This window comes from Neofelis nebulosa, chromosome 15 (assembly GCF_028018385.1).
Source record: "Neofelis nebulosa isolate mNeoNeb1 chromosome 15, mNeoNeb1.pri, whole genome shotgun sequence".
Lineage (NCBI taxonomy): Eukaryota > Metazoa > Chordata > Mammalia > Carnivora > Felidae > Neofelis > Neofelis nebulosa.
The window spans coordinates 27,517,967-27,545,080 of NC_080796.1; the positions used below are offsets into that span (position 1 = coordinate 27,517,967).

General features: G+C 44.7%; 1 protein-coding gene and 1 long non-coding RNA gene across 5 annotated transcripts; one reads left to right on the plus strand and one right to left on the minus strand.

Moving 5' to 3' along the window:
* Positions 1-4,507: 4,507 nt before the first annotated feature.
* Positions 4,508-25,153, minus strand: NPHS2 (NPHS2 stomatin family member, podocin). The gene is made up of 9 exons (XM_058702376.1): positions 24,795-25,153; positions 21,172-21,275; positions 16,473-16,545; positions 14,299-14,381; positions 10,817-11,020; positions 8,054-8,109; positions 6,495-6,573; positions 4,840-5,389; positions 4,508-4,807 (listed from the first exon to the last, which is right to left on the minus strand). The coding sequence occupies exons 1-8, from the start codon at positions 25,051-25,053 to the stop codon at positions 5,111-5,113; spliced, it is 1,137 nt and encodes a 378-aa protein (XP_058558359.1). The 5' UTR covers positions 25,054-25,153; the 3' UTR covers positions 4,508-4,807; positions 4,840-5,110.
* LOC131496601 (uncharacterized) lies at positions 5,383-10,791 on the plus strand. Of its 4 annotated transcripts, none has more exons than XR_009254563.1 (5): positions 5,383-5,567; positions 8,084-8,149; positions 8,654-8,782; positions 9,921-10,223; positions 10,469-10,791. It is a non-coding gene; the product is annotated as an uncharacterized LOC131496601 (long non-coding RNA). The 4 variants fall into 4 exon arrangements; XR_009254561.1 differs by lacking the exon at positions 5,383-5,567 and adding an exon at positions 5,576-5,851; XR_009254564.1 differs by lacking the exon at positions 5,383-5,567 and adding an exon at positions 5,576-5,764.
* Positions 25,154-27,114: the final 1,961 nt, after the last annotated feature.

The window sequence follows — 27,114 nt, forward strand, 5'->3', positions numbered from 1 at the left end:
TCCAAAATGCAGGCCTCCAGCACCTTCCTGCTACTACTGGTGAGCTAGGGTGGCCCTTGAAGTTTTTAAGGAGAGCCTGCAAAGCCTCCTTAAAGATGACTTCTTTCTGGTGGAGACCAACAACCTGTAGTACACCAGCCATTAAGTCACATGCCTGCACAATAAATTCAGGTCTAGACAGACTAAAGAGTCATTGCCAAGCGCCAGATGCCCTGGAATAGCACTGGCACAGAACTTGTCATGGACTTGTCCCGCTCTCACAGCCATGTTGTATTGGTCACAGTGGACTCCAGCTCCAGACTGGAACATCTCCCCTTCTATCAGCTTGCTGCCTACAATGGGCTCAATTCGTGTGTCGCCCCAGAATTCCTACGTTGAAATCCTAGCCTCCGATGCGATGGTGTTAGCAGGCGGGCCTTTGGCAGATGATTAGGTCACGGGGTGGAGCCCTCACGAGTGGGATTCGCGCCCTTATAACAAAGACCCCAGAGAGCTCCCCTCTTATGCCATGAGAGGACACGGCGAGAAGACAGCTGTCTGTGAACCAAGAACTGGGCCCTCGCCGGGTCGACTGGCATCTTCATTTCGGACTCCCCAGCCTCAAATGAGAAATTTCTGCTGTTTGGAAGCCACCTTATGGTATTGTGTTATAGAGCAGCCTGAACTAACTAAGGCACTGCTGCTCTGTTAATGTGAAATTTCCGGAGAAAAACTCTTCCCTAGCGCATATCTTGGTTTTGGATTGTACTGTCCAGCTTGTCCTCCAGCCATCACCTCAAGATCAGTAACCGGCTGGAACGCAGCACCTGGGTGTCAAGAGAAGACTGCTGCTGGGACTCGCAGGAGGCACTGAAGCCTCACCAGCCTCTGAAGAACTTCCCCTTGACCATCACTAGACCCCTTCCCGCAGGGCAGTCTCGTAGCAACTTGGGCTTGGCATTTCCCACCCATCAAGCACTCCCATCCCATCCCAACAGCCAATGAATAGTGGAAGATAAGTCACAGGCTGCTCGAGCAGACCCGGAAGGTGCCCTCTGGCGAGCTAGTGAGAAATTTAAATGTTGACTAGAGCCAGACAGCAGAGGCGACCAACCAGGGGCTGGTGGCACAGGCACTCCCCAGACATGTAGGTAAATCTGCCTTTGCCAAGAGGAACCATGCTGCAGGGAATTCTTATGGGTCATAAAAGCCATTATCGCATTATTACCCTGGAACTCCCTCCTCATTGTTCTGTTCCTGGCTCTGGTTATACCTGAATCGGCACGACCCTGCCTCCTCCTTCGTTACTTATGCCAACATCTGCCAACCTGAGATCAGGAGCCATGTATATGTGGTGAAAAGTCACCAACTACCCTCGATGCCATCTTCTTTCCAAGAACCAGTAGTTGGGATGGGTGTGGGCCAACGCAATGGTAATGAGAAATATTTCCCACTTCAGGGGTGCTCTCATTGCCATTGGTCCTGTAAATGGGCTGGACCGTCAATGACCGCGCCCTGGCTGGTCCACAAAAGCAAACTGCAAACCCTCAATGGTTAGGTACTCTAGGAAATCATGCAGAACGTCCCTCAACTCTCATCCTATCTATTGCCTCCTCAGTGCTTGCTTTCCTCTCTCTGGCACCATACCTTAGGCCCTGACATATTTCATGACCTGCTTTTGGCTTACTTGGATTTAACGGCCTCTTGGATTCCATATTTTGTATCTTGGGACTTCTGCTGGTTTAAAGTTTTGCCTGTTCCTTTGGCTTTCAGAATCTTCCATTGACTCTAGTCGAGACTAGTCAATCTGTGGCTTTCAGTACTGCCACTCCCCCACAACCAAGTATGGTCACTGGGAGTAGGGAGGGACACTTCTTTTGAGAAGATGTGGAAATATTTTTCAGATGCATAGGGGCACTTGTACCCCAATGTTTATAGCAGCACTCTCAACAATAGCCAAATTATGGAAAGAGCCTAAATGTCCATCAACTGATGAATGGATAAAGAAATTGTGGTTTACATACACAATGGAGTACTACGTGGCAATGAGAAAGAATGAAATCTGGCCCTTTGTAGCAACATAGATGGAACTGGAGAGTGTTATGCTAAGTGAAATAAGCCATACAGAGAAAGACAGATACCATATGGTTTCACTTTTATGTGGATCCTGAGAAACTTAACAGAAACCCATGGAGGAGGGGAAGGAAAAAAAAAAAAAAGAGGTTAGAGTGGAAGAGAGCCAAAGCATAAGAGACTCTTAAAAACTGAGAACAAACTGAGGGTTGATGGGGGATGGGAGGGAGGGGAAGGTGGGTGATGGTTATTGAGGAGGGCACCTTTTGGGATGAGCACTGGGTGTTGTATGGAAACCAATTTGACAATAAACTTCATATATTGAAAAAAAATATTTTTCAGAACTGGATGAAATAGCCTTTTGAAACAAAATTCAAAGTTACCATCTCAGTATAGAGTGATCACATAAGCTGTTAAAATAATAAGTGAATTGGGCATGGTTGCATGAATATTTAGGTCGTTTGGGGTTTTTCTGAGAGAGAGCACACACGTGCGCAGTGTGCTGGGGAAGGGCAGAGGGAGAGGAAGAGAACCTTAAGCTTGCTGAACATGGGGCCCAAAGTGGGGCTCAGTCTCACCACCGTGAGATCACGACCTGAGCCAAAGTTAAGAGTGGGACACTCAACCAGCTAGGCCACCCAGGCACCCGTGCATGTGTAGGTTTTGAAATGATCTCACAGTTCTGGGGCTCCTGGGAGGCTCAGCTGGTTAATCGTGCAATTCTTGATCTTGGCTCGGGTCACGATCTTGTGGGTCCGTGAGTTCGAGCACCACGTCGGGCTCCCTGCTGACAGTGCGAAGCCTCCTTGGGATTCTCTCTCTCTGCCCCGCCCCTTCTCACTCTCTCTCTCAAAATAAATAAAAACTAAAAACAAATCATCTAACGGTTCTGCCTAATTTTGGGAAGACGCATTGCTTGGCTAAAGCCCTCGGGCACACAGGCTTGGGCTAGAGTGTGTGCTTTCCCAGCTGTGGATGGAGGTGAGGAGGCGGCTTAGAGGTGTATAACCCAGACAACCCTAGGTTGGCATCATTGCAACTGCCATATAATAAGGTACTGCTAGGGAGTTTCTGGTCTTTTGTTTTTGGAGGACAGGAGGATTGGTGGAGAGGGCAGAAATGTAGAAGTGATTGAGAGAACAGAAAAGGTAAAGCATCCTTGATCCTGGGCCTTGTTTCTGTTACTTAAACATAGTGGGGAAACAGCCTGTCCCCGATGGACAAAATGCTATAAAAGTTTCTAGGTCCATTCCTATTTCATTCATATTTTCATATTTCTAGGTCCATTCCTATTCTATTCACGATACATTTCTCTGTGAAATAATGCTCGGTTGGGTTTTATGGGCTAACTTCATAAACAAAAACCCTTTACAGGTGTGTTTACTAAAATGTTTAAAGTTCTCAGGGATGGCAGGAACACATCTCCAAGGTAAAGTAATAACCTTGGATTAACATGAAGAGGAAACAGGTGGTCTGAAGGACAGAGCAGTCACCAAATAGTTACCATTTCTTTCCGTACTAGCAACATGAAGTTCCCATTATAAGTAGCATTTTACTAACATGCACGATTTTAATAGTATTTTTGTAGTGTAAGATTTTATAATATTATTGATTTTTTCAAGTCTTTAGAGGGTTTGCCATATACCTCAGCACGCTTTCTTATTTACTTGGCTAATTCTTTTCTGTAGCCACATATTTCTAATTGTGTAAGACAAGCACACAGGAGAAGCTTACACTAATTGTGTAAGACGAGTTAGTGGACACTAAGACTTACAAGAATATATTCATATTTAAGATTATCTGTACTAGAAGAGAATACTTCAGAGCATGTATGGATCACATAATGTCATTGCTGTTTGAGAAATAAGCAAGCTGGTAAATTCTATACTGAGTATACATCAGCCCCATGTTTACAGAGATGCTTCTTCAGATTTGAAGCAACATGTATCAGGTAAATGCTTTTGTCCTTTTATTTCTCTATTTTATTTTTTTATTAAAAAATTTTTTTTAATGTTTATTTTTGAGAGAGAAACAGAGACAGAGAGTGAATGGGGGAGGGGCAGAGAGAGAGGGAGACACAGAATCCAAAGTAGGCTCCAGGCTCTGAGCTGTCAGCACAGAGCCCGATGCGGCCTGACGCGGGGCTCAAATTCATGAGCTGTGAGATCATGACCTGAGATGAAGTTGGATGCTTAACCAACTGATCTATCCAGGCACCCCTATTCCTCTATTTTAAAGAGGTCTCCAGGGGTGCCTCGGTGGCTCAGTCAGGTAAGCATCTGACTCTTGGTTTCTGTTCAGGTCATGATCTCACGGTTCATGAGACTGAGCCCCATGATGGGCCCTGCACTGACAGCATGGAGCCTACTTGGGATTCTCTCTCTCCCTCTCTCTACCTCTCCCCCCACCCCCATAAACTTTTTTTTTTTTTTAAAGGAGACTCCATAAAAAGAAATCCTTTTAAATTCTTTAATTAGGTGTAAACTTTATATCCAGACCAAGTGTATCTTATTTTTTTTCTTTTACTCAGGAACATTCAAGTGTCACTATGGTGCAATTATCAAGGTTAGATGTGAATATAGGGTAGAACATACAAGGTTGAGTGTGGTCAGGGAGAAAATGACCAAGACGTGCCTGTGAGGAGTTCATAGTATGGTTGGAGAGAAGCCTGAATCTTAAGTACAAGATTACAGTAAAGTGTGATGAACACAATAGGGGCAGGTAGAAAGGGCTACGGAGCACATTTGACCTACATCTTCGGAAGTCAAAATTTAGTCCTGTACAGACGCAAAATTCTTTCCAAAGTCGAATGTTGGCTAAAGCTCTTTCCCATAATTACTCTGATTAAATGATCCATCTAAACCTGTTAGATGGTTTCTCTGTCATTACATCATCTCATTGTCTTCTCATGCAGATTCCTGAATTGTGACTGTGTGCATTCCAAGGGCATTCCATATGGCAACCAAAGAAAGGGCAGGAGGTGAGGACAGAGTGCCTCACTCAGGGATGTGGCTGTTATAAGTCAGGCCCCTTCCAGTCACATTACCCTTGGCTCTTCCTATAACATGGGAGAGTCTTTCTTTTTAGGATTTGGTGGCTCAACAGGTCTGGAAGGATTTGGTAAGGGGAGGCTTCCTTGAGCTCTGTTGCTGGGAGAAGACAGGAAATTTAGCAAGTCAAACGGCAAAGGCAAAACCACTGTGGAAGGTTTGTCTGTGGACAAGGACTGGAGCGTGTGGAGGTATCGCAGCTGAGCGGCAGCCGGAGTGCCCGCTAGGATCTCAGCTGCTGTTCTCAGGGACTCGGAGGCGGCCTTCTCCCCTTCCGCAGCGATCACCTAGAGAACGGATGTGCAGAGAAGCAAAGTGACTTTTCCTCCTCGTTCCTCCAAGGCATTCCTCACTATTCAGGGTTCCTCAGCAAACATGGAGCATGGAGCACCTAGCAGGTGACGGGCACTGTCAGGCACAGAGCAGGCTGCCCTGTTTCTCAAGGATCTGGTCCAGGGGAGACAGGTGATACTACTGGTGTAATTTAGGGCAGAATCTGTCAAGGGCCCTGACAAGCAGAGTGAAGTGTTGAGGGAGTTGTTATGTCTGCTGGGCCTTGAAAGATTAGTAGGATTTTGCCATATTGAGAAAAAGTTGGCCGGCATTCTAGGCAAGGTCGTGGAAGCCTGAAAGGGAGACTCCTAACTAGGGCAAAATGAATGGTAAGCATTTCAGAAGAAAAAGCACCCAGCTCACCATCCAAATGCCACCGTCCAATGGACAAAGAGGACGACCCAGAGATCGGGAAGGTACTCTGCCCAGAGGACCACTTCCTTCCCTCCCTCCTCCTCCTCTCCACACTCTGGGGTTACTGACCTCTTCTGTGGTAGGGTTTTCTCCACGTGCTTTCTGTTCTTTAAGAGACGTCTGTCTCTCCTTCTGTCCTCATTTTCCTTTTCCTGACACCCGTCCCCCCACCCCCACCTCGGTCCTCTGGAGCTGCCGGCAGCCACATCCGTGCCACTCACTGGCGTGGCCGCGTGGAGGCTGCGAGCCGCGCAGCCTTCCCTCGGCTCTGGCATTGTGGGAACCGGGCCCTCATCACGGTCACCCCTGCACAGCTCGCACAGAGGTAGGGACACAGGTCTGGTGTCATTCACATAGAGGTGACGGGTGACTGGCATTCCCTAGGGAAAGGCGGCAGCACAAGAGAAGAGGGATGAAGGGTGGAGAGACACCCTTAAGGAGAGGGAAGGCAAGACTCCAGAAGGAGGAGGTGGTCACTGTTACCAGTAGCTTCAGAGAGAGGGTGTAAGAGAGATGGTTTTAATAGAGTGGGGTGGGGGGCACAAGCCAGCGTCCTCCCAGCTCCTGCACGGATGGGAGGTGAGGAAGCAAAGGGGACATGTTCTGCAGGAGCAGGCCTGGAGAGCGGGCACGGCGCTGGCTCACCCGCGCTCTGGCCTGTCTCTGCGCTTCGGCTTCCATAGCCAGTGAGTGCTGGAGCCCGGCCGGCAGCCTCACATCCTTACTGGAAGAGAGAGACAGTGGGCACGTGGGTATGCAGCACTGCTTGCCGCAGCCGGGGCTTCCTACAGGCTGGCCACCTGTGCAGCAAATTCAGACCGCTCCACGGGGTGTGCTGTCCCTAGACTCTGAGGTAGACAGTGGCGGGGGAGAGCATCTCAAAAGTCAGTGCCTCAAATGCAGACTGCTGTTGTCGCCGATGTTACCGTAGAGCTGTGGCTTTTTCTCGACAAGTAGAACACGTTTTTTGGTTGATGGGTTGTTACGATCTTTCCCACTTACAGTTTAGGCTAAATCCCAGCTATTAAATTTGAATACTGAAAACAGTCTTGGGGCACCTGGGTGGCTCGGTCGGTTAAGTGTCTGACTCTTGATTTCGGCCCAGGTCATGATCTCATGGTTTGTGAGACTGAGCCCTACGTAGAGCTCTGTGCTGACAGCATGGAGCCTGCTTGGGATTCTCTCCCTCTCTGCCCCTCCTCCACTCACGTGCTCTCTCTCAAATAAATAAAAGATAAAACGCACATAACCTTTAAGAAAAAACACGGCCTTCAAGGGCCATACTATTAAGAATAAGGGAACTCATCTAAGTTTATAAAGGAATTGATTTTGAAAAGAGTAGAACTGACCAGACAAGAGTAATACTTAATGTATTACATAAAAGATACAAAATTGTATTTTTACCCTATTTGAAACTATGAAAATCACACAGAAAACAATTTGGCAGTTCCAGGCAAAGTTAAACACAGAGTGACCGTACAGTCCAGTAATTCTATTCCTGGTTGTATCTGAAAACGTGTGTGCACAAAAACTTGCACCTGAGCGGTCACTGCAGTGTTGTTCATAATAGTCCTAAAGTGGAGACAACCCAAATGTCCGTGACCGAATGAGTAGATAAGCCAGATGTGGAGGATTATCTGACCATAAAAAGGAATGACGTGCTGATACCCACTTCACCATGGAGGAACCTTAAAAACAATATGTTAAGTGAAAGAAGCCAAACGCAAAGGGCCATATAATATATGACTACCTTTGCATGAAATGTCCAGGACCGCCAAATAGAGAGGAGACCTGTGCTGTCAGGCTGAGGGGGTAAGTGAGCAGTGAGGGGTTCATGCCTAATGGGTGTGGGCTTTCTCTTTGGGCTGATGAAAATATTCTGGAATTAGATGGTAGTGATGGTTACACCACTCTGTGAAAATAATAAAACTCTTGATTGTACTTTAAAACGGTTATAATGGTCCATTTTTTTATGTGAATTTTATCTCAAAAAAATTTTTTTTAATCCATGAAAGGAATTTGCCTAAATGTTACAGTGGTTCTGTTATGGCTATGAGTACTGGGTAATTTTTTCCTTTTTCCAAATTTATGCTAATGTGGCAATAATACTCAACTCACTGAAAATAATTTTTGAAATTATTAAAAAAAAAACCCAACACATTTCCTTTTATCATATTATCTTTCCTGGTTAATTTCCTACCCACATTTCTGTTCTCTCCACTTTGATTCCCCAGATACAGGTCACTGAATCCAAGGCCACCTGTGGAGGGAAGAGTTGAGATGTCAGTGAGAACCTCCAGGTGAGGGGAGCACCTCTACGCCCTCATGGCCCTTGTTCTGTACTGAGGAAGTACATTTCCTCTGAAAGGACTTTTGTGTTAGCATTGCCGTACCTTGCAAAGAGTTGCTTAACTTTGCACGGTGCCACTCAACAAATATTTGTGGAATTAAAGATGGTGTGGTAGGCTGAATAGTGGCTTCCAAAGACAACCGTGTCCTAATGCCCAGAGCCTGTGAATGTTACCCCAGAAGAGCCCTTGCAGATGGGATTAAGTTAGAGGATCTGAAAATGGGGAGAGTATCTTGGGTCTTCCCAGTGGGCCCCAAATGCAGTCACAAGTGTCCTGTTAAGAGGAAAGCAGAGGGAGGTGTGACTACAGGAGAGGAGAAGGTGACGTGATTCTGGGGGCAGAGATTGGAGTGATGGGTTGTGAACACGGAGGAAGGGGCTGCAAGCCGGGGAAGGTGGGGGAAAGGGGGCTGAGAGAAGCTGGAAAATGCAAGGAAACGAATTCTCCCCTCAGAACTTCCAGAAGGAAGTGGCCCTGCTGACTGACACCTTGACTTTGGCCCCAGTGAAGCTGATCTGGCACTTCTGGCCTTTGGAAGTGTAACAGACTAGACCGGCATCATTTGAAGTCCCTGAGTTTGTGGTAATTTGTTACAGAAGCCGTGGGAAACCGATACAGATGGTGTAGTTGTTAAAATCTGTTTTAAGATGCATCTATTAGAGAAACCAGAGTCTACTGTCTCCCAAATGGCTGTCATTTAAATACAGGTGCCTCCTTCCCGCCAGTGGCACCCACTTCCCAGACCCACAAGGCAGGAGAAAGGCAACTGTGGGCTCTGGAAAGGAGGGGAGGGGACGGAGCTCTGCATGTGGACCCACACTTTTCCTTTTAAATGATTTCTGATGATTTCTTAGTGGCTACACAGTCAGCTAGCTTCGTGCATGGAGGGCCCTGAGGAGGCTGGCTAATCTGCGGGGGGAGGGTTGGGGTGATGAGAGGAAGGGATGTTGAAAAGAGGAGGTGGCGTCTTAAAGGACAAAGAGGGTTTTTTGCCTGTGGGGAGAAGGGAAGCAGCCCAAGAGGAGGCGTGCAAGTATGAAGTGTTGCATGCGGGCCAGGCGCCAAGTGCACGGGGTTAGCTGCCCAGGTGGAGTAGGGGGAGTAACAGTGGGGTCACTCATTCACTCATCCAAAGCACACTATCTGACTGCTGTGGGACAAGCCCGGTGACAGGTGCTGAGAACAGAGAGACGAATAAAATATGACTGCTGCCCTTATGGAGTCCATAATCCAGGAAGACAAATGTGTGAATACATAAAAATTCAGTGTAACAAAGGCAAGCTTGTGTGTCCAGAGTCTGGACCCTTTCCTTTACCCTTTAGAGGGGAGGGATGAATAGGAAGAAAGGCTGAGGGGGACGAGGGGGAACACGCTGGAGTAGTTTTATTTTATTTTTTTTAAATGTTCATTTTTGAGAGAGAGAGAGAGAGAGAGAGAGAGTGAGTGATCGCGGATGAGGGGCAGATAGAGGCAGAGAGAGAGAATCCCAAGCAGGCTCTATGATGTCAGCGTAGAGCCCGACGGGGGGACTCGATACCATGAACTGTGAGACCATGACCTGAGCCGAAATCAAGAGTGGACACTCAACTGATGGAGCCCCCCCGGTGCCCCCATGCTAGAGTGGTTTTGAAATTCCAGAGCAACTACCTGTGTTCTTCTTATTCTAACTTTTTTCTTTTTTGGTTCTCTTGTTTTCTTAATTTTCCCCTTTTCCACCAAGATGCTAATCTCAGTTTTATGAGTAACAAGTTGGACAAATCACAGACACCTGGGTACTTCACCTTCTAAGATTAGTGACCGCTCAGGCCCCATCAGACGCAATCGTTACCAACGCCTTTGACCCTGAGGCCCTGCTGTTGGAGGTCCTCCGTTCGACTAGACAACGTTCGTACCCTCCTAACTCAATCATGGGCTCAAGGCCTCAATGACAGGGTCCCTCACTGGTCGTAACTGCCATGTGACTGGCCGGCTGCCCGGAATCCTGCTTTGTTTTCACTCTCAACACCTTTGCCAACTCGTCTCGGTAAGAATCAAAGATGTCCAGCCTGGCCGCGGGCGTGTTTGCTGAGCGTGCTGTGCTGTCTGCGGGCTGGATGGGGCTGCTTGTGAGGTGGTTCTTGCTCTCCAATTCCTGCCCTAATCCCCAATCAATTAAATGCAGATGACTGGTCGGGAGATTAACCACTAAGGGTCTGTGACATCTTAACCTCTTTGGATCTGAAAGTCTTATTTGAACTTAATATTTAACTTTGCTGTTTTCCCAACTAGGCCGTAAGCTCCCAGGAACCATTCCTGATCATCTCTGTATAACCACCACCCTGTCCTGTCCAGCCCCGCCATCCCTGTCAGCTCTCACTCCCACACTTGGTGCTATGTGGGCACTTTGCAGTGAGTCCAAAGCCACTGGGGCAGGGTTAAGAGCAGAACCTATGGCAGCGACTGACTAGTCATCACCAGATTGACTCAGGGTCAAATTTGGCGGCCTCTTCCTTAGCGGTCAGCTTAGCAGTGAAGGTCTGGCACATGCTTCCATAGCACATGCTTCAATAAGTGGCTAACGAAGAAATGAATAAAAGAGCTATTTCAACATACTTGATGTTAAATTTATCTAAGTACCTTTATATCTTGGGCAATGCTCTTCCTCTCTAGAAGAATCTCAGTGAGGGAGCGGTGTGCTAGGAGACGCTTCATGGTGGTTTGCACAAGAAACTGGACAGCTTTGGACACGTGAGCAAGACTGCTCAGGAGAAGAGAGGCATTTTCCATTCGGTAGTAGCAGATGGCATCTATCTCCATTATAAACATGTCTTTGGTCACAACCTGGGCAGAAAAAAAGAGTTTGGATAACAGGCCTTATGTTAGGGCTCCTTTCCCAGGTGGGGATAGAGAAGCTAAATGTGTTCAAAGGAAAGCTTCTCAGTAAGATTATAGCAAGAAAAAAAAAGTCATTGGCCCACGCTTTATTCAAAATAGATGTGTTTTTGAAGATTACAGAGTTTTTATTAAATACAATAAAGAACTCACAATTTAAAGGAATCCTGTTGTAAATGGCTTTGTAAAAATATCAGGAATACTTTTCTTAGGTGAAAACATCCAGTTAATTGTATACCAGACCTTTTTAACCTGAGGCCGAAAGAACCCTGATGCTGAAAGAGAAGCACGTTCTGGGAAACGAGCACTCTGATGAGTTGCTTGCTGGGAGTACGAACGCTAGAGGGCAGACTTGCGACGCACACCAAGAGCCCTAAACGCTGCACATTCTCAACATTTCCATCTTAGACGCTTACCGCAAGGACATATTTTAAGGATTTAGCTGCAAAGATGTCATTCACAGCGTTGCTTATTATCATAAAAAATTAGAACTAAATAGTCACCATAGGGAATTGGGAATTGTGGTGCATCCATATGCTATGTGTCCACTGAACACAAAGGGGTAGAAACATAGCTAATATATGCAAACGTGATCATAACAGTGTTGAGTGAAAAAGGCATGTTATGAAGCAGTATGGTATGTATACCTGTCTGTAAATATAACAACACACATAGAAAAATCTGAAAAGGTACACTAAAAAATAACAATACCTATAGGTATATATAGGGTGGGGCACCTGAGTGGCTTAGTTGGTTAAGCGTCCAACTCTTGATTTCGGCTCAGGTCATAACTGGGTTCATGGGATCCAGCCCCACATCAGACTCTGTGCTGACAGTGCAGAGCCTGCTTGGGATTTTCTCTCTCTCTCTCTCTCTCAAAATAAATGGATAAACATTAGAAAAAAGAATTTAGATATGTGTAGGATATAAATATAAATAGGTATATATATATACATATATATATACCATGTATGTGTATATATATGATATATATAGGATTAGGGGTAAGTTTTATTTCTTCCCTTTTTACCTTTAATTATCCAAATATAAGCCTCTTAAAAATTTATGTATTATTTGTATTTACCAAAAGATGGAATGAGAAAGAACTTCAAATGGAAAGTGGGAGACAATTTAGGAAAAGTTTACAAATCTAAATTACTAATACAAAAATCTGGATATTTACTTTTAGTTTTTAATTGTGGCAAATGTGGCAAAATACATGTAACATCCAATTTACCATTTTAACTTTTTTTTTTTTTTTTTTTTTTTTTTTTTTTTTTTTTTTTTAGGGAGAGAGAGTGTGAGCTGGGGAGATGGGTAGAGGGGAGACAGAGAGACAGAGAGTGAGGAAGAGATTCTCATGCAGGCTCCATACCCAGCATGGAACCCAATGCAGGGCTCAATCCCATGACCCCAGGGTCATGACCCGAGCTGAAATCAACAAATGCCCAACCGACTGAGCCACCCAGGTACCCCCTCTCTTTTAACCATTTTTAAGCATACAATTCAGTAGTAGTATGTTATACAAGTCAGATTGTGGTACAACCAGTCTCCAGAACTCTCTTTTATCTTGCAGAAGTGAAATCCATTAAACAACTCCCCACTCCTTTCCCCCAACCTCTGCAACCACCATTCTACCTTCTGTCTCTATGAATCTGACTACTCTAGGTACCTCATATAAATGTAATCCTAAGAATATTTGTCTTTTTGTGATGGCTTAATTCACTTAGCTCAATGTTTTGAAGGTTCATCGATGATGTAGCATATGTCAGAATTTCCTTCCTTTTAAAGGCTGTATAATATTCCATTGTATGTACCACATTTTGTTTTCCAGTCAGTCATCAGTGGACACTAGGGTTATTTTCATCTTTGGCTATTGCGAATAATGGTGCCATGAACATAGGGATGCAAATATGTCTTCAAGACCTCGCTTTCAATTAGTTGGGGTATGTACCCAGAAGTGGAATTGCTGGATCAAATGGTTAATTCTATTTTTGATTTTTTGAGGAATTGTTTTCTTTTTCTTTTTTTTTAATTTTTTTTTTAACGTTTATTTATTTTTGAGACAGAGAGAGACAGAGCATGAATGGGGGAGGGACAGAGAGAGAGGGAGACACAGAATCGGAAGCAGGCTCCAGGCTCTGAGCCATCAGCCCAGAGCCCGACGCGGGGCTCGAACTCACGGACCGCGAGATCGTGACCTGAGCTGAAGTCAGACACTTAACCGACTGAGCCACCCCTGAGGAGTTGTTTTCTATAGCAGCTGCACCATTTTACTTTCCCACAAACAGTGCACAACACAATTTCTCTACATCTTTGCTAACCCTTGTTATTTTGTTGCTGCTGTTGTTGTTTGTTTTTATAGTAGTCATTCCAACAGGCGTGAGGTGGTATCTCATTGTGGTTTTGATTTGCCTTTCTCTAATGATTAGTCTATTGAGCATCTGTTCATGTGTTTGTTGGCCATTTGTGTATCTTCTTTGGAGAAATATCTGTTCAAGTCTGTATTAGTTAGGGCTCTCCAGAGAAATAGAATCATTAATTCATTAGGGGGTGTGTGTGTGTGAGAGAGAGAGAGAGAGAGAGAGAGAGAGAGAGAAACAGTAATTGGCTTACACAATTGTAGAGGCTGATTAGTCCAAAATCTTCAGGGCAGGCCAACAGGCTGAAGACCCAAGGAAGAGCGACGTTCCAGCTCGAGGCTGAGAGCAGTCTGCTGGCAGAATTCCCTCCTCCCAATGGGAGGTTAGTCTTATGGCCTTCAACTCATTGGATGAGGCCCACCTACATTATGGAAGGTAATCTACTCAAAATCTACTGATTTAAATATTAGCCTTATCTAAAAAATACCGTCACAACAATACTCAGATATGTTTGACCAAGTTTGGGTGCCATAGCTTAGCTAAGCCATCACGTAAAATTAACCATCACAAAGTCCTTTGCCCATTTTTAATTGAGTTGTTTGCTTTCTTGTTGAGTTATAAGATTTCTTTATATATTCTGAATATTATCAGGTATATTATTTGCAAATATTTTCTTCCATTCCATAGATTACCTGTTCATTCTTTTGATCATGTCCTTTGAAACACAGAAGTTCTTACTTTGATATAGTCTATATCTTTCCTTTTCTACTTTTGAGCTTAAATATTATTTTGCCTTGGATCAGACCTGGTAGCTCAGCCATATGAAATGTGTAGAAAGAAAGCAAAATCCGTCATTTGGCTTACCTCATGAAAGGGTATCTCCAAGGTTTGGAGACGAAGGTCGACCTTGTGGTAGGTATCCAGGCAGGGCAGAAAGAAGAAAAGGCCTAGAAGAGGGGGCAGGGAAATTAACAGGTGAATCGTTAGTAGGGAGACTGCTTGGGGTTCACCTCTTTGGTGTCAGGTTGCATATTGCATTGTTTTTCTTAGCCTCCAAATACACACAGATCATCGGGCAATCCCACCTCCACCCCTATAATGTGTTTGTGGTTGCTAAGGTGACCATATAAATTTTTTGTTCAATCTAGGACACTTCTGAGGATGAAAGGAGAGCACTGTTACAATGTACTCCAGGAAACTGGCATTAACAGGGATTAACCCCAGCAAAATGGGCTGTATGGTTACCTCGGTCATGGTGCTGACCCCTCCAGATCTTGAGTAACATGTCTGTCCTCTTCACTAGATTTGAACTCCCTAGCAAGAGTGTCTTATGCACTATTACTAGCTTTAGTGCCTGATGTAGTGACTTTTAGGTGCTCTGTAAAATTATTTTTGAATGCATGCACGTACCAAGATGACAAACTTTAGAGCCAGCAACCTCCCTGTGGTACTTCTTAAAATGTGAGCCCCCGAGGTAGCACAATAGCAATATCATGACACCAGCCATTGAGTTGGCTCATTATTCCTTATGTACTTAATGTAATGTACAGGGTTAATGGCCAATAAATAGTTTTAGATTGATTTATCGAGATTTTCTGAGAGCCAGTGGGCAATGTGGGCTCCAGCAATCGCCAAAGCCTTACTGGAGCCAGGAGCACCTCACAGAGCCCAGGACCTCTCTGAGGAGCAGCCCAGCTACTGGCCCTTTCTAGCCCCAATAAAGAAGGAGGCCGACAATTAGAACCAGAACAAGATGGTCGCTGTCCTAGACTACAGGGCCTGGTTCTACTTTTATGTGGACCCATCTGCTTGTCCTGAATCGTCAAACTCCGATTTGTGTCCTCTAGTCTAGTCTCTCTTCTCTGCTGTTTCTGTTTTCCTGGCTTAGCACTTGGACCCTTTCCAATATATGCACAGTGGGACTTTGTTCCTTTCTATGACTTCCTGGCTGGCTTGGATCTCTAAACCCCAACGACTAGACTTTATAGACTAACCATGCTTCTATCTGTGCACCATAATCAGCTTGGACCTCTGGAGAGCAACTCTACTAAACTGTAAGGTCCTAGAGATCAGAAACCATGTCTCATTTATCCACCTTCATCTCCCTGGTAGTTTTTTTTTTTTTTTTTTAATGTTTATTTATTTTTGAGAGAGAGAGAGAGAGAGAGAGAGAGAGAGAGGAAATGAATGAGTCGGGGAGGGGCAGAGAGAGAGGGAGACACAGAATCTGAAGCAGGATCCAGGCTCTGAGCTGTCAGCACAGAGCCTGATGCAGGCTCAAACTCACAGAACTGTGAGATCATGACCTGAGCCAAAGTCTGCCGCTTAACCAACTGAGCCACCCAGGTGCCCCCATCTCCCTGGTAGTTATATAGTATCTAAAACACAGGAGGTGCTCAGTCTATGTTTTCTAAGTTCCATGAACCAAAGGCCAATTTTCCACTTGGATGCTAGACTTTGCCTATCTCCCATGGTTTGGTCTGACCCCTAGATTCTGAACTAGCTCAGCTTTGCTCTGAGAATTGACAGCACTCTAACCAAATACACGTTCTGCTCAAACCAGTGCCCAGCCATGGGCCCTAAGCCTACTAGCTACTCCAGCCAGCCTGGCCCTGGCATTGGACTTTCTGTACCCATCCTCTCTCTTGGTCACTGTGACCTGGTGGTAATGCTTTCTGACTAATCTTTCATAACCTGTGCTACAAATAACAGAGGGGTGCCTGGGTGGCTCAGTCGGCTAAGCATCCAGCTCCTAGTTTTGGTTCAGGTCATGATCTTACGGCTCTTGAGTTTGAGCCCCACATTGGGCTCTGTGCTGATGGCACAGAGCCTGCTTGGATTCTCTCTTTCTTCCTCACTGCCCCTCACCTGCTCTCTCTCTCTCTCTCTCAAAATAAATAAACTTAAAAACTTTAAAAAGATTAGAAAATGCAAATACCATGGATCAAGTTATTTCATATAATCTGGGGTCCATATGACAAATATGCATGGATTGAAGAAATTGGCAAGTCTATGGGGGATAAAAATGTGTTTCGTACCAGGGCCTTTGGCTCTTCCAGGAAGTAGATGTCCCAGTCGGAATATTATTACTCTCTCATACTCCTGTACAACCTAAAGGGAAAGATTACACTTTTGAAACATTCCAAGAAAGAAAAATAAAGTCTTCAAAAGGCCTTGGCAAGAGAGTGATCCTAAATATCAGAAAACTTTAGTTCTGAGAACCAAGAAGAAATTTCTATTAATATTTACATTTCCAAAATCTACACTTAGCAAGTGTAGAATTTCAGAAACATGTTATTTTTTTGAACCCATGAATAGAATTTTGTTTAAAGAGTCATGATTATTTAAAAAAAATACTTCTACTATGTCCAACATATCTAAGTCAAGAAAATCACAGCATGTTTTATCTTGTATTTTCCTGGGACTTCTGCATTATTAGCTTTTATATGTATCACGCATTAGCTATTTAATAGAGAGGGTATATATTTTTTTTTTTTTTAATTTTTTTTTCAACGTTTTTTATTTATTTTTGGGACAGAGAGAGACAGAGCATGAACGGGGGAGGGGCAGAGAGAGAGGGAGACACAGAATCGGAAACAGGCTCCAGGCTCCGAGCCATCAGCCCAGAGCCTGACGCGGGGCTCGAACTCACGGACCGCGAGATCGTGACCTGGCTGAAGTCGGACGCTTAACCGACTGCGCCACCCAGGCGCCCCGAGAGGGTATATTTTAATACCACTTGTGATATTTTGTTTCAAACTGCAATTTTTCTGAGGTTGCTTCAAAGTCATTCAATTGGCTTTTAATTTGTCTATTCTCATTGGTGATGTATCTAGAAAAATTAAGTGCACCCTGAAAATGTGTAGTTATTTTGTAAATGGCAAAAGGGGAGACTCTGTGTAGAAATGTCTGTATTAGAAGAGAGACAGGAAAGTTAATGAACACTACTTCAAAAATAAACTTCATTTTCTGGCCCAGTATCAAGATTTGGGTCCTAATGCTTGCTTATCATTAGCTTACATGGTCTGTTGTTTTGTATATATGCCCCCACCTGTGAACTGTTGAATGAACAAACGATCATTTGTGACTGAGCCATATCTATTTTCGTTCTTCATTCTCTTTCCGCTTTAGAAAGCTCCACTGAGGGGTGCTGGGTGGCTCATTCTGTTAAGCGTTCAACTCTTGGTTTCAGCTCAGGTCATGATCTCAGAGTTCATGAGTTCAAGCCCCACGTCAGGTTCTGTGCTGGCAGCGCAGAGCCTCCGTGGGATTCTCTCTCACTCTCTCTCTGTTCCTGCCCCATTTGCACTATCTCTGTGTCTCTCAAAATAAAATAGTCAATTATTAAAATGTAACAAAGAGACCAAAAGTAACACATGTTGAAGTGTTCTTCTTAGGGTAACAGGCTCCACTTCCCCACTATAAGTCCCTTGGGGTCAAGAACCATGTCTTGTTGATCCTGCTGAGTCTTATAGCTCCTGTGCCTGAACGCCGCCTTGCTTGGTGAAACAACGAATGAGAATGAATGTCTAGATTTGGTTTCCAGAGCAGGCCTCAGGCGCCCACAATTTCTTGGCTCTCTAGCATTACTTATTTCTTTTCTGCTTTTATTGGAAGAAACAAATTCTTCCTAGAGATGAAGAGGAGGCTCACTCCTTCAAGACCTTGCTCAAATGTAATACCTCATTCTGCTTCAGTATGCTCTTCTTAATTGGCTTTTAGGGTTTACCATCTTAAGTGGCCAGACCTGAGAGCCTTCGCCACAATGCGTGGCTGAGTTAGTGTTGGACTCTATGGCAGCCATACAGGTGCTCAGATCCCCCTTCAAAAGAACCTGCTACCCACTATCTGCTGTCTATAGAAGACACATTTTGGATTAAACGTTACACGTAGATGGAAAGCAAAAGGATAGGAAAGACATACCACACAAACAGCAACCAAAAGAAAGCAGAAGCAGCTATACTGATACCAGACAAAATGGAATTTAAAACAAACACACAAAAATGTTATAGGTGATAAACAGGGACACTACATAACAATAAAAGGGTTGATGCATTAGGAAAGTATAACAATGATAAACATGTATGCACCTAAAAACAGAGATCTAAAATATAAGAAGCAAACACCAAGAGAACTGAAAACAGAAATAGACAATTCAAGCAACCCTAATAGTTGGAGATTTTAATATTCCACTTCCCTTTTTTTTAAGTTTATTAGTTTATTTTGAGAGAGAGAGACAGAAAGAGTGTGAGCAAGTAGAGGAGGGGCACAGAAAGAGAGGGAGAGTGAGAGAATCCCAATCAGGCTCTGCACTGACAGTGCAGAGCCTGATATGGGGCTCGAACTCATGAACCGTGAGATCATGACTGTAACCGAAGTCGGACACTTAACCAAATGAGCCACCGAGGCACCCCTTTAATATTCCCCTTTCAATCATGGACAGAACAACTAGACAGAAGACAAAAAAGGAAACAAGACTTGAACAACACGATACGCAAATTAGACCTAACAGATGCTGACACATAACTCCACCCAACAACAGCGAAGTATGCTTTCTTCTCAAGAATGCAGGAAATCTCTCGAGGATAGACTAAATGCTAGCCATAAAATAAACCTCGATAAATTTAAAACTACTGAAATTACACACAAAGTATATTATCTGACTACAAAGGAATGAAGTTAGAAATCATTAACAAGGAAATTTGGGGAATTTGCAAATATATAGAAGCTGAACAACACACTCTAAAATAACTAATGGATCAAAGAAGAACTCAAAAGAGAAATTAGAAAATATTTTGACTGAGTGAAAACAATAACACAAGATACCAAAACATATGGGATGCAGCTAAAGCAGTGCTGAGAGGAAAATTTACAGCTGTAGATGCCTATAATAAAAAAGAAGAAATATCTCAAAATAAAACCCTAATTGTCTACCTTAAGACACTGGAAATAGAAGAGCAAACTAAACCTAAAAAAAGCACAAAGAAGAAAATAACGAAGATTAGAGTGGAAATAAATGCAATTGAAATTAGAAAACCAATATAGAAAATCAACTAAGCCAAAAGTTGGTTCTTTGAAAAGATCAACAAAATTGTCAAATATTTAGCTAACCTGACCAAGAAAAAAAAGAAGACTCAAATTTCCAAAATCAGGAATGAAAAGGAATGACAGGAACATCACTTCGGTCCTTATAGGGGAAAAAAAAAAAAGATTATAAAAGAAAATACTATGAACAACTATATGCCCCAAATTAGATAATTGAGGTGAAATGGACAAATTCCTATATAGACACAGTGACCAAAACTGACTTGAGAAAAAAGAAACCTGAAAAGACCTAGAAGTAAATGACTGAATTAGTAGTTTTAAAATTTCTCACAGAGAAAAGTCCAGGACCAGGGGCTTCACTGGTAAATTGTGTCATCAATTTGACAAGGAAGTAATATCAGTTCTTCACAGATTCTCCCCAAAAACAGAAGAGGCGGAAAATATGTCCAACTCATTCTCTGAGGCCAGTGTTGTCCTGGTCCCAAAACAAGAGTGAGACATCACAGGAAAAGAAAACTGCAGACCAGTATCTCCTATGAACATAGATGTGAAATCCTCAACAAACTACCAGCAGCATGAATCCAGAAACCGGTGAAAAGGATTTTACACAACAACCAAGTGGGATTTATGTTAGGAATACGCAGTTGATATAACATTCAAAATTGAGTGAATGTAATACACCGTATCAATGGAATAAAGGGCAAATACCACGTGATCATCTCAATGGGTGCAGAAAAGGTGTGGGACAATATTCAACACCCTTTCCTGAAGAGAGAGGAGGAGGAGAGAGAGGAGGCGGAAGAGAAGGAGGAAGAGAAGGTCTTAACGTGAGGAGTATAATCAGCAATGGCCCCAGCAGCACGTGTAGCATTCCAGCCAAGGACATGCTCTTCCCCAGCAGCTCCAGACACTGGTAACAATGGCAGGGGTCTTAGCGCCTGGCTGTTTCTGCCCATCATGAAGCAAACTTAGCTCTGGAGTTCCCTTTCAGGCCAACACTACCTTGGGGCCGTGCCACAGTCTGAGGCTCTTTCTGTCCAATCCTCCCTTCACTTCTTACAGCACAGGTATCAGAACCGCATCATTGTCTGAAGGCTTTCTTTGCCTACTCTTATTCTCTCTCCCCTTAGTCTTTCATAGAAAATGCCTCCCAATAAACCCCTTGCACTTATGTTCCTGTCTTGGCACGTGCTTCCTGAATAGACATGGTCTTTGGTCTTCATTTACTTCGAGGACAGGCATGTGGGCCAAAGAGAATCATCGTTCATAGTACAGAAGCTGCCTGAGAAGTTTCCTAGAAGTGCCAGAAGTGGACACCATGATCTATTCTGGGTTGATCTTTGTGTCGCAGAGTGCAGATGACCTAGACAGAGCCCCTGACCTGAGGGCTCTCAGTCTAACGGGAGAGACTGGGTGCCAACAAAGATTATACACGTGCTAAGTGCTAGAATGGATGTGAAAGCAGAGAGACACGAGAGCACCGGGAAGGAAATGACAGTCTTGGGTAGTCCGGGAAGGCTTCACAGTTACATTTGAGCAAGGTCTGAAAGGAGTAAGAGCTCTCCTGGCAGACAAGTGGGCGGAAGGCCATTCTATGCAGAGCAGATGGCACATACCAAACCGCAGAAACGTGGACGTGTGGTCAGTGAGAGGCACCGGGAGATTACGTATTGGGTCCTCACGGAATCTCACCTTTATGCAGAACCAGATAGAAAAAGGGAAGGTCACAATGACGAAGAGCAGGGATGTGAGGACGAGAAGCCATTCACAGGCCCCTAAACCTGAAGACTTGGTACCTAAAAAAAAGTCAGGGAATAATTATATTAGAACTTTACCATACTCACGGACTAGCACTTGTTGGTCAGTCCTTGGTATTAGGGGCAGGGCAGACTTTGCTGGAAATTTAGAGTGAGGTGGATGTCAGTGGTCAGTTCCCATGATAGGGCATGTCTGTGAAGGGCTATGCGGGCCTGTGGAAGGTGGAGAAGATTCCTGGAAAGGGGGGAGGGTGCCTGGAAAGGCAGGGGTGCCTCAAATAAGTACAGAATCTGGGCGGAAGGTCTGGGTTCGAGTTCTGGCTCCACCATTTTCTGTCAAATGACCTTAAGCAAGGCATGTGATCTTTCTGAACCTGATTTCTCATCTATGCAATGGGGACGCTAACTATGCTATATCTGTTATATAGACATAACACTATCTCATAAAATCTCATACCAACACTCTCATGAGACATTTTTCATAGTATCGATGTAAGTATGAAATGGCATAGATGCACAAAAAGTACTGAAGTGTGCTTCTCGTGTACCACGTGTTGAATCCGAGGAGACCAGACCTCTGGTCCGGTGCAGAGGCTCATCTTCCCTGAGCTTACTTCCCCCTCCACTCCTAACCCAAATGTCCGGATTCCTCCATTGGAGTCCCTTCTTTGGATCAGGGTGTGGATCTCCAGACAGTCGTTACCAAAGTAATGATGAACTGGACTGCAGAACATCCGGGTTACTTGGGTGATAAAGGAAAATGCATGAGGGAAAGTTAATCTCAAGAACACAAGCTTCTTGGGGCCTTATCTTGGTTACATTGTATCCTCAGGGCCTACAATAGTGTCTGACACAACATAGGTGCTCCATAAATATTTGTTGAATCATAAGACTGAAGAAGTGGAGAGTGAAAATTAGTTAAATGTAATAGTTATGGAAATCTCAAGAATTTTAATCTCCAAGGTACCGTGACACTGGCCGAAGGGATATGATTTGTGAGTTTAAAAACCTCGTAGAGGACTAGAAGGTGACTAGTCATTAGGAATGGTGAAAAGTCTATTTTTGAGGGATGGAAAAAAGAGGAAAATTAATCGGTAGGCTTGAATATTTGATTTCCACGCCTGTAAAATAGTTGGAAAGGTCATCACCAAATTGATCACTTGAAGAAAACAGATGCAAAGCTATGCTAGCACAAAACTAGCGTCAGCACTAAATGCTATAGTACATAGTTCCCCAGGTCTGTCCCATGGAACACTAATCCCACAGGGTGCCCCACAAACCAAGAGTTCCCTGGCTAAACAAGTTTAGGAAATACTGTGTACTGTATCCCAGTGTTTACCTGCATACTGAAGCTACGAGTGTCCCTGCAGTAAAGAAGCATTCTTAGCTTTGTTTAACCTAGGATTTCCCAAACATTTGGCCAGGCAAGTTTTCTCCAAGGAAATTCATGTTCTATAAAATTTATTTCCTTTGCAATCTATTTTGGGAAATGCTACTCTAGCAACATCATATTAGTTTCTACAGCATTCTTTGTTAGGGGCAGTAAGGGTGTTATTGCCATGTTTAATTAGTTTACAAATATATTTCATTTGCCAGTGGTAACCGTGCAAGTAAAAATAAATAAAAGTACATACAGACAAAATAACATCTTAGAAGGGAAGGAAGGCCTCAAAAGGCCTTCCTACAGTAGTTAGGGATGTGAACAGAAAACTAACAGTTATATTCCAAATCTAGCTTATAGCTTTACTCACAAAATATCATTCTGTTGGAATGAGTTCCTTGTATACTCAATTTGGTTTAAGTGAATGGTGAAATATTAAATGTTAAGGCAGAAGGAGCCTTAGATATGACATAATCTAAGAATCTCCAACATTTCGGTAAGGTGAAGCTCTACTCACGTCCGAAGCAGCCTGGCCATGGGAGTGTGGTTCTAGGTGAGAAGGGGATGTTGTTTCTCTTGCTCCCTGTCCCCTGGAAGCCACAGAAAGTTCAGACAAGGGCTCAGCAAGGCCGACTCACCTTCAGTGAGACTTCTCATCTATTGCTTGGAGTCTTGGGCTCCAGTCATTTAATAGCTGGAGAAACTGAGTGAAGCCCACGAAGGCGACGTTACTTGCCTGAGGCCACATAGCCGGTTGGTGGCAGTGCCGGGACATGACCACAAAGCAGGACCACAAAGCGCGGTACCATGCGAGGATGGGCTTTTCAGTCAGACCACCTTACTCTGGAATTCTGGCTCCTCCACTTCCCAGCTGTAGGTTTTTGGCAAGTTATTTAATTTCTCACCATGCTTCCTCATCAATGATATGGGAATGATAATACTCAGTAAAATACCCAGTGTGTGCCTGGCACAGAGTTAAAACTCCATACGGGGCAGAGGGCGGGGGCTTTCTTCCTTGCCTATCCTGCCAATGTGGTCTGAGGCATAATACTTACCTCTAACCTCATCCATACTGTGGCATTGACCCAACAAACCTTTAATGACCAGAAGTTTCTGACTGATGAAAGGGCTCAGTTGGGCAAAACAGCATTAACACAGTCCGTATAAACTGCATCCCAGCTGCAGGAATCTTTCGTAAATCATAGCTTTCAATGTTCCAGCATACACTGTTTTGCTGGTAACCAGGAAATTATGTTAAAATTTCATTGCCAGCAGGAAGCAATACAACACACTATTCCTTATTTACTATCCTCTAGACCCCTGTCATTCTACACTGAAGGTGTAATGATTTTTTTCTCTTCCATTCATTATGAAAAGGACTGGAAGCAGATATATTTGTTCCTAAGAGTGGCTTCACCCCCAGAAGCCAAAAATATCTATTTCCCTATGATTCCCTCCTTCAGTCTAACTTTCCTCTCTCTTGCAAGGAATCTGTGCAAATTTGGTATATTCTCTGCTCCAAGCTTTGTGCAAAGTGCTTTGGATGGCATATCTCCTTGTACCCTCACCTCTTTCCTCCAAGGTACCTATTGTTGTTATCCCTGGTGCTTAGGTGGTTAAGGCCCTGCCTCTGATCACATGGCTAGTTAGCTGAGTTGGAATCCAGGTCTGACTCTTCTCTCCTTGGCTCTGCTGTCAAATGATCATCCCAAAGAAAGTTTAAAATACTTTTAGGTAAGACTGGGGATGAGGAGAGAATAATAAGCTACATAGTCGCATAGAACCACCAACTCAAGAATGTCTTCACTTAAATTAGGTGCCCATATACTCATTAGCCACGAAAACCAGCTGCACATTCCTTTGCCATGTTCACTGGTGCCCAACCTGGACTACACTCCCCTCCGCTTCCCATCCATGGCTGGCCTCTAAGACCAACGGTATTCAGTTGATGTTATTTGTATTTCTTATGTATTTTGGTCCCTACCACTTGGTGGAGGGTTGGTGGGTCCTAACCAATTTAGGCCTTTCATTCCCTGGGAATCTAAGCAGGACCAGGAGGTTGCTCTGGCGTCGGTGGCTCTCGGTGCCATGACTCGTTCCACTTGATGTGACATCCCGTGGTACCACCTGGAGAGACACCCCCCACCTCCCTGCCCATATCCCCCGTCCTCCCCTACCTTCCTCGGGCCGCTCGCTCTCCAGCAGCGCCGCCACCTCGGTGCCCTCCTCACCGGAGCCGCGGACCTCATCCACGTCCACCACGGTGGCTGCGGGCGCTGGGGGCTCCCCCCGGCTCCCCGCCCGCTCCCGCCCGGCGTCCGGGCGCCCACGGCCACCGCCGCCCCTCTCGGTCTTCGCCCTCCTGTTCTCCCTGTGGGGGGATCCGGTGCCTCTCCCGCGGGCCTCTCTGGAGGAGCTCCGAGCCCTCCTCTCCATCGTCGGAAGCTGGCCCGGGATCTCGGTCCCTGCAGAGTGGCGCGCGGGCGGGACCGGGGACCATCTTGACCGTGGGCGGGCCCGGGCGGTGCGCGGGGCGGGGCTCTGCTCGCCCGGAGGCGGGACGGCGATCCCCCGAGGCACGCCCGCCCGCCCAGCCCGGCGACTCGCGCGACTTTGGCCACGAGGCGTTTGTGAGAAGCCCGCGTGCCGCTTGGTGTGGCATCAACATGCGTTTCTACGGACGACGATTTGAGCTGTAAAGCAGGTTCGGTTGCCTGACCCACCGCGGAGGCTCGCAGATCGCCGAAGGGGCTATGGCGCTCTGCGCGGCCTCTGCGCGGCCTAGGAACTAGGGACGTGGTCCTCGAGGGGGCGCTAGACAGCTTAAGGGAACAGAATATAGGTCGTCGAATTAGGGTAACCCTAAGGTAAAATGAGAAACTTCTCCCAAGCGTCCCCTTACCCCCTGGAGGCTTCCGCAGGGCGCCTTTCCCCTCTCGCCCTCATTTATTTTATATCCTGGCCCTGCTCTTGCAAGTGCTTTCAAAGTGGAATTAGTGTCGTCGGACTACTTTTGGGAGGATCCACATTTCAAAAGGTGGGGGGATTAGGGAAACTCTTTTAGGCCTCTACTCTCTCTCTCTCTCTCTCTCTTTCTTATTTACATTTATATTTCTTTTTTTTATTAACTTATTATTGTGTTAACTAATGCTTAAGCCTGTTGATGATGTAATGCTTCTTGAAGAATCATAGAGGGGAAGGGATCTGATTTTTTTTTTAAGGATGCTTTTGTCCTTTGCTAGGCTCCGTTCCCATGTTTCCTTGATGAAGGCAGGACTGTCACTTTTTCAGGTTCCTAGCCATGCTCTATCCAGCAACAAACTGGGGGAGCTGCCCCACTCACTTCTGAGGAACTTGAAACATTGAATAAATTTATTTCTCTTTTACTATTAATCATTTCTCACTGAATGGGTAACGCTTCAAACTCAGGATTGAGGATTCTGCTCCAATACCGCAGATCACGATGGCAGAAATGTTTTTTATTTTTCAATAGTTACTGAGTTCACACAGGTTTTCCTGTCAAAAACCTTATTAAAGAATGTGGACCCGAAGTAACTCCCATGGCTCTGGAAAAACCACTCCAGTACTTTCTTCCATATATTCTAAATTAGGTCACTGGGAATAAAATAAAGGATTAGTAATAAAGTAACTTAAATAGATTTGGCTTTTACTCTCTAAACCTGATTCTTGCATGGTAGTAATGTAAGAGAGGCAAATGTTTCTTTCGAGTGCCTGCCTCAATTTATAGTTCCTGCCTAGAGCAGGACACTGAGAAAAATTGTGAAGCTTCATTTGGTCCATAGAGGGAAAAGTATCATGATTACCTAATATTCACTCAAATTAATAGTTGCTATTAAACACAGTTTATCATCCTGTAAATATTTTCCTGTTCAGAAAAGCCTGAAACCGATGATAGTATTTGTTTTTCTTCTCAGCCTTTGATTCTGTTACAAATTAATTGGACCTGGGGTCCTAGCTATAGATTCTTAAAGTAAACTTGGCCCTCAATTTTTACTCCAGGAATTGGCAGGCTATCTGGCCAAATGATAATCTCAAAATTGCACCCTGTCTGCCAAGAAGATAGAGGGATTTCTGGCCGGAGAAAAATTGATGAGAAAAGGCCCTACTTGGCATTGGAGCCCATGTAAGGTGCCTGTTGTCAGTCTCCTTTGCTGTAGGGACGATGGAGAAGTTACATGATCTGACTTCATTTTCAGTATCCACATATAACAGTAACACACGCACCTGCTTACAACACAAGGCTGTTGAGATTATGGATGGCAATGACAATAACTGAGAAAGAGCATCACGTTGCATGGTAGAAAGGTCAACCCAGCATCTCGGAACGGTGTGGGGTGGGGGGGTTGGGGAGTGCTGAGGCAGCAGAATGCACCTCAGGCTGGCTGTACTTACAAGGATGTTGCTGTTTTCTTTCTAGATTCCTTTTTAATTGAAAGTATTGGTCATCCCTTTGTTGAAAGTATATGTGCACATTTT

What these genes read in the sequence shown, in the direction of transcription:
- NPHS2 (XM_058702376.1), bottom strand. Translation starts at nt 25,053, where the DNA reads ATGGAGAGGAGGGCTCGGAGCTCCTCCAGAGAGGCCCGCGGGAGAGGC. An exon ending in CTATCTGGTTCTGCATAAAG is followed by an intron (nt 16,546 to 21,171) that starts GTGAGATTCCGT and finishes CTTTCCCTTTAG; the next exon opens with GTTGTACAGGAGTATGAGAG. An exon ending in TGGAAGAGCCAAAGGCCCTG is followed by an intron (nt 14,382 to 16,472) that starts GTACGAAACACA and finishes CCCCTCTTCTAG; the next exon opens with GCCTTTTCTTCTTTCTGCCC.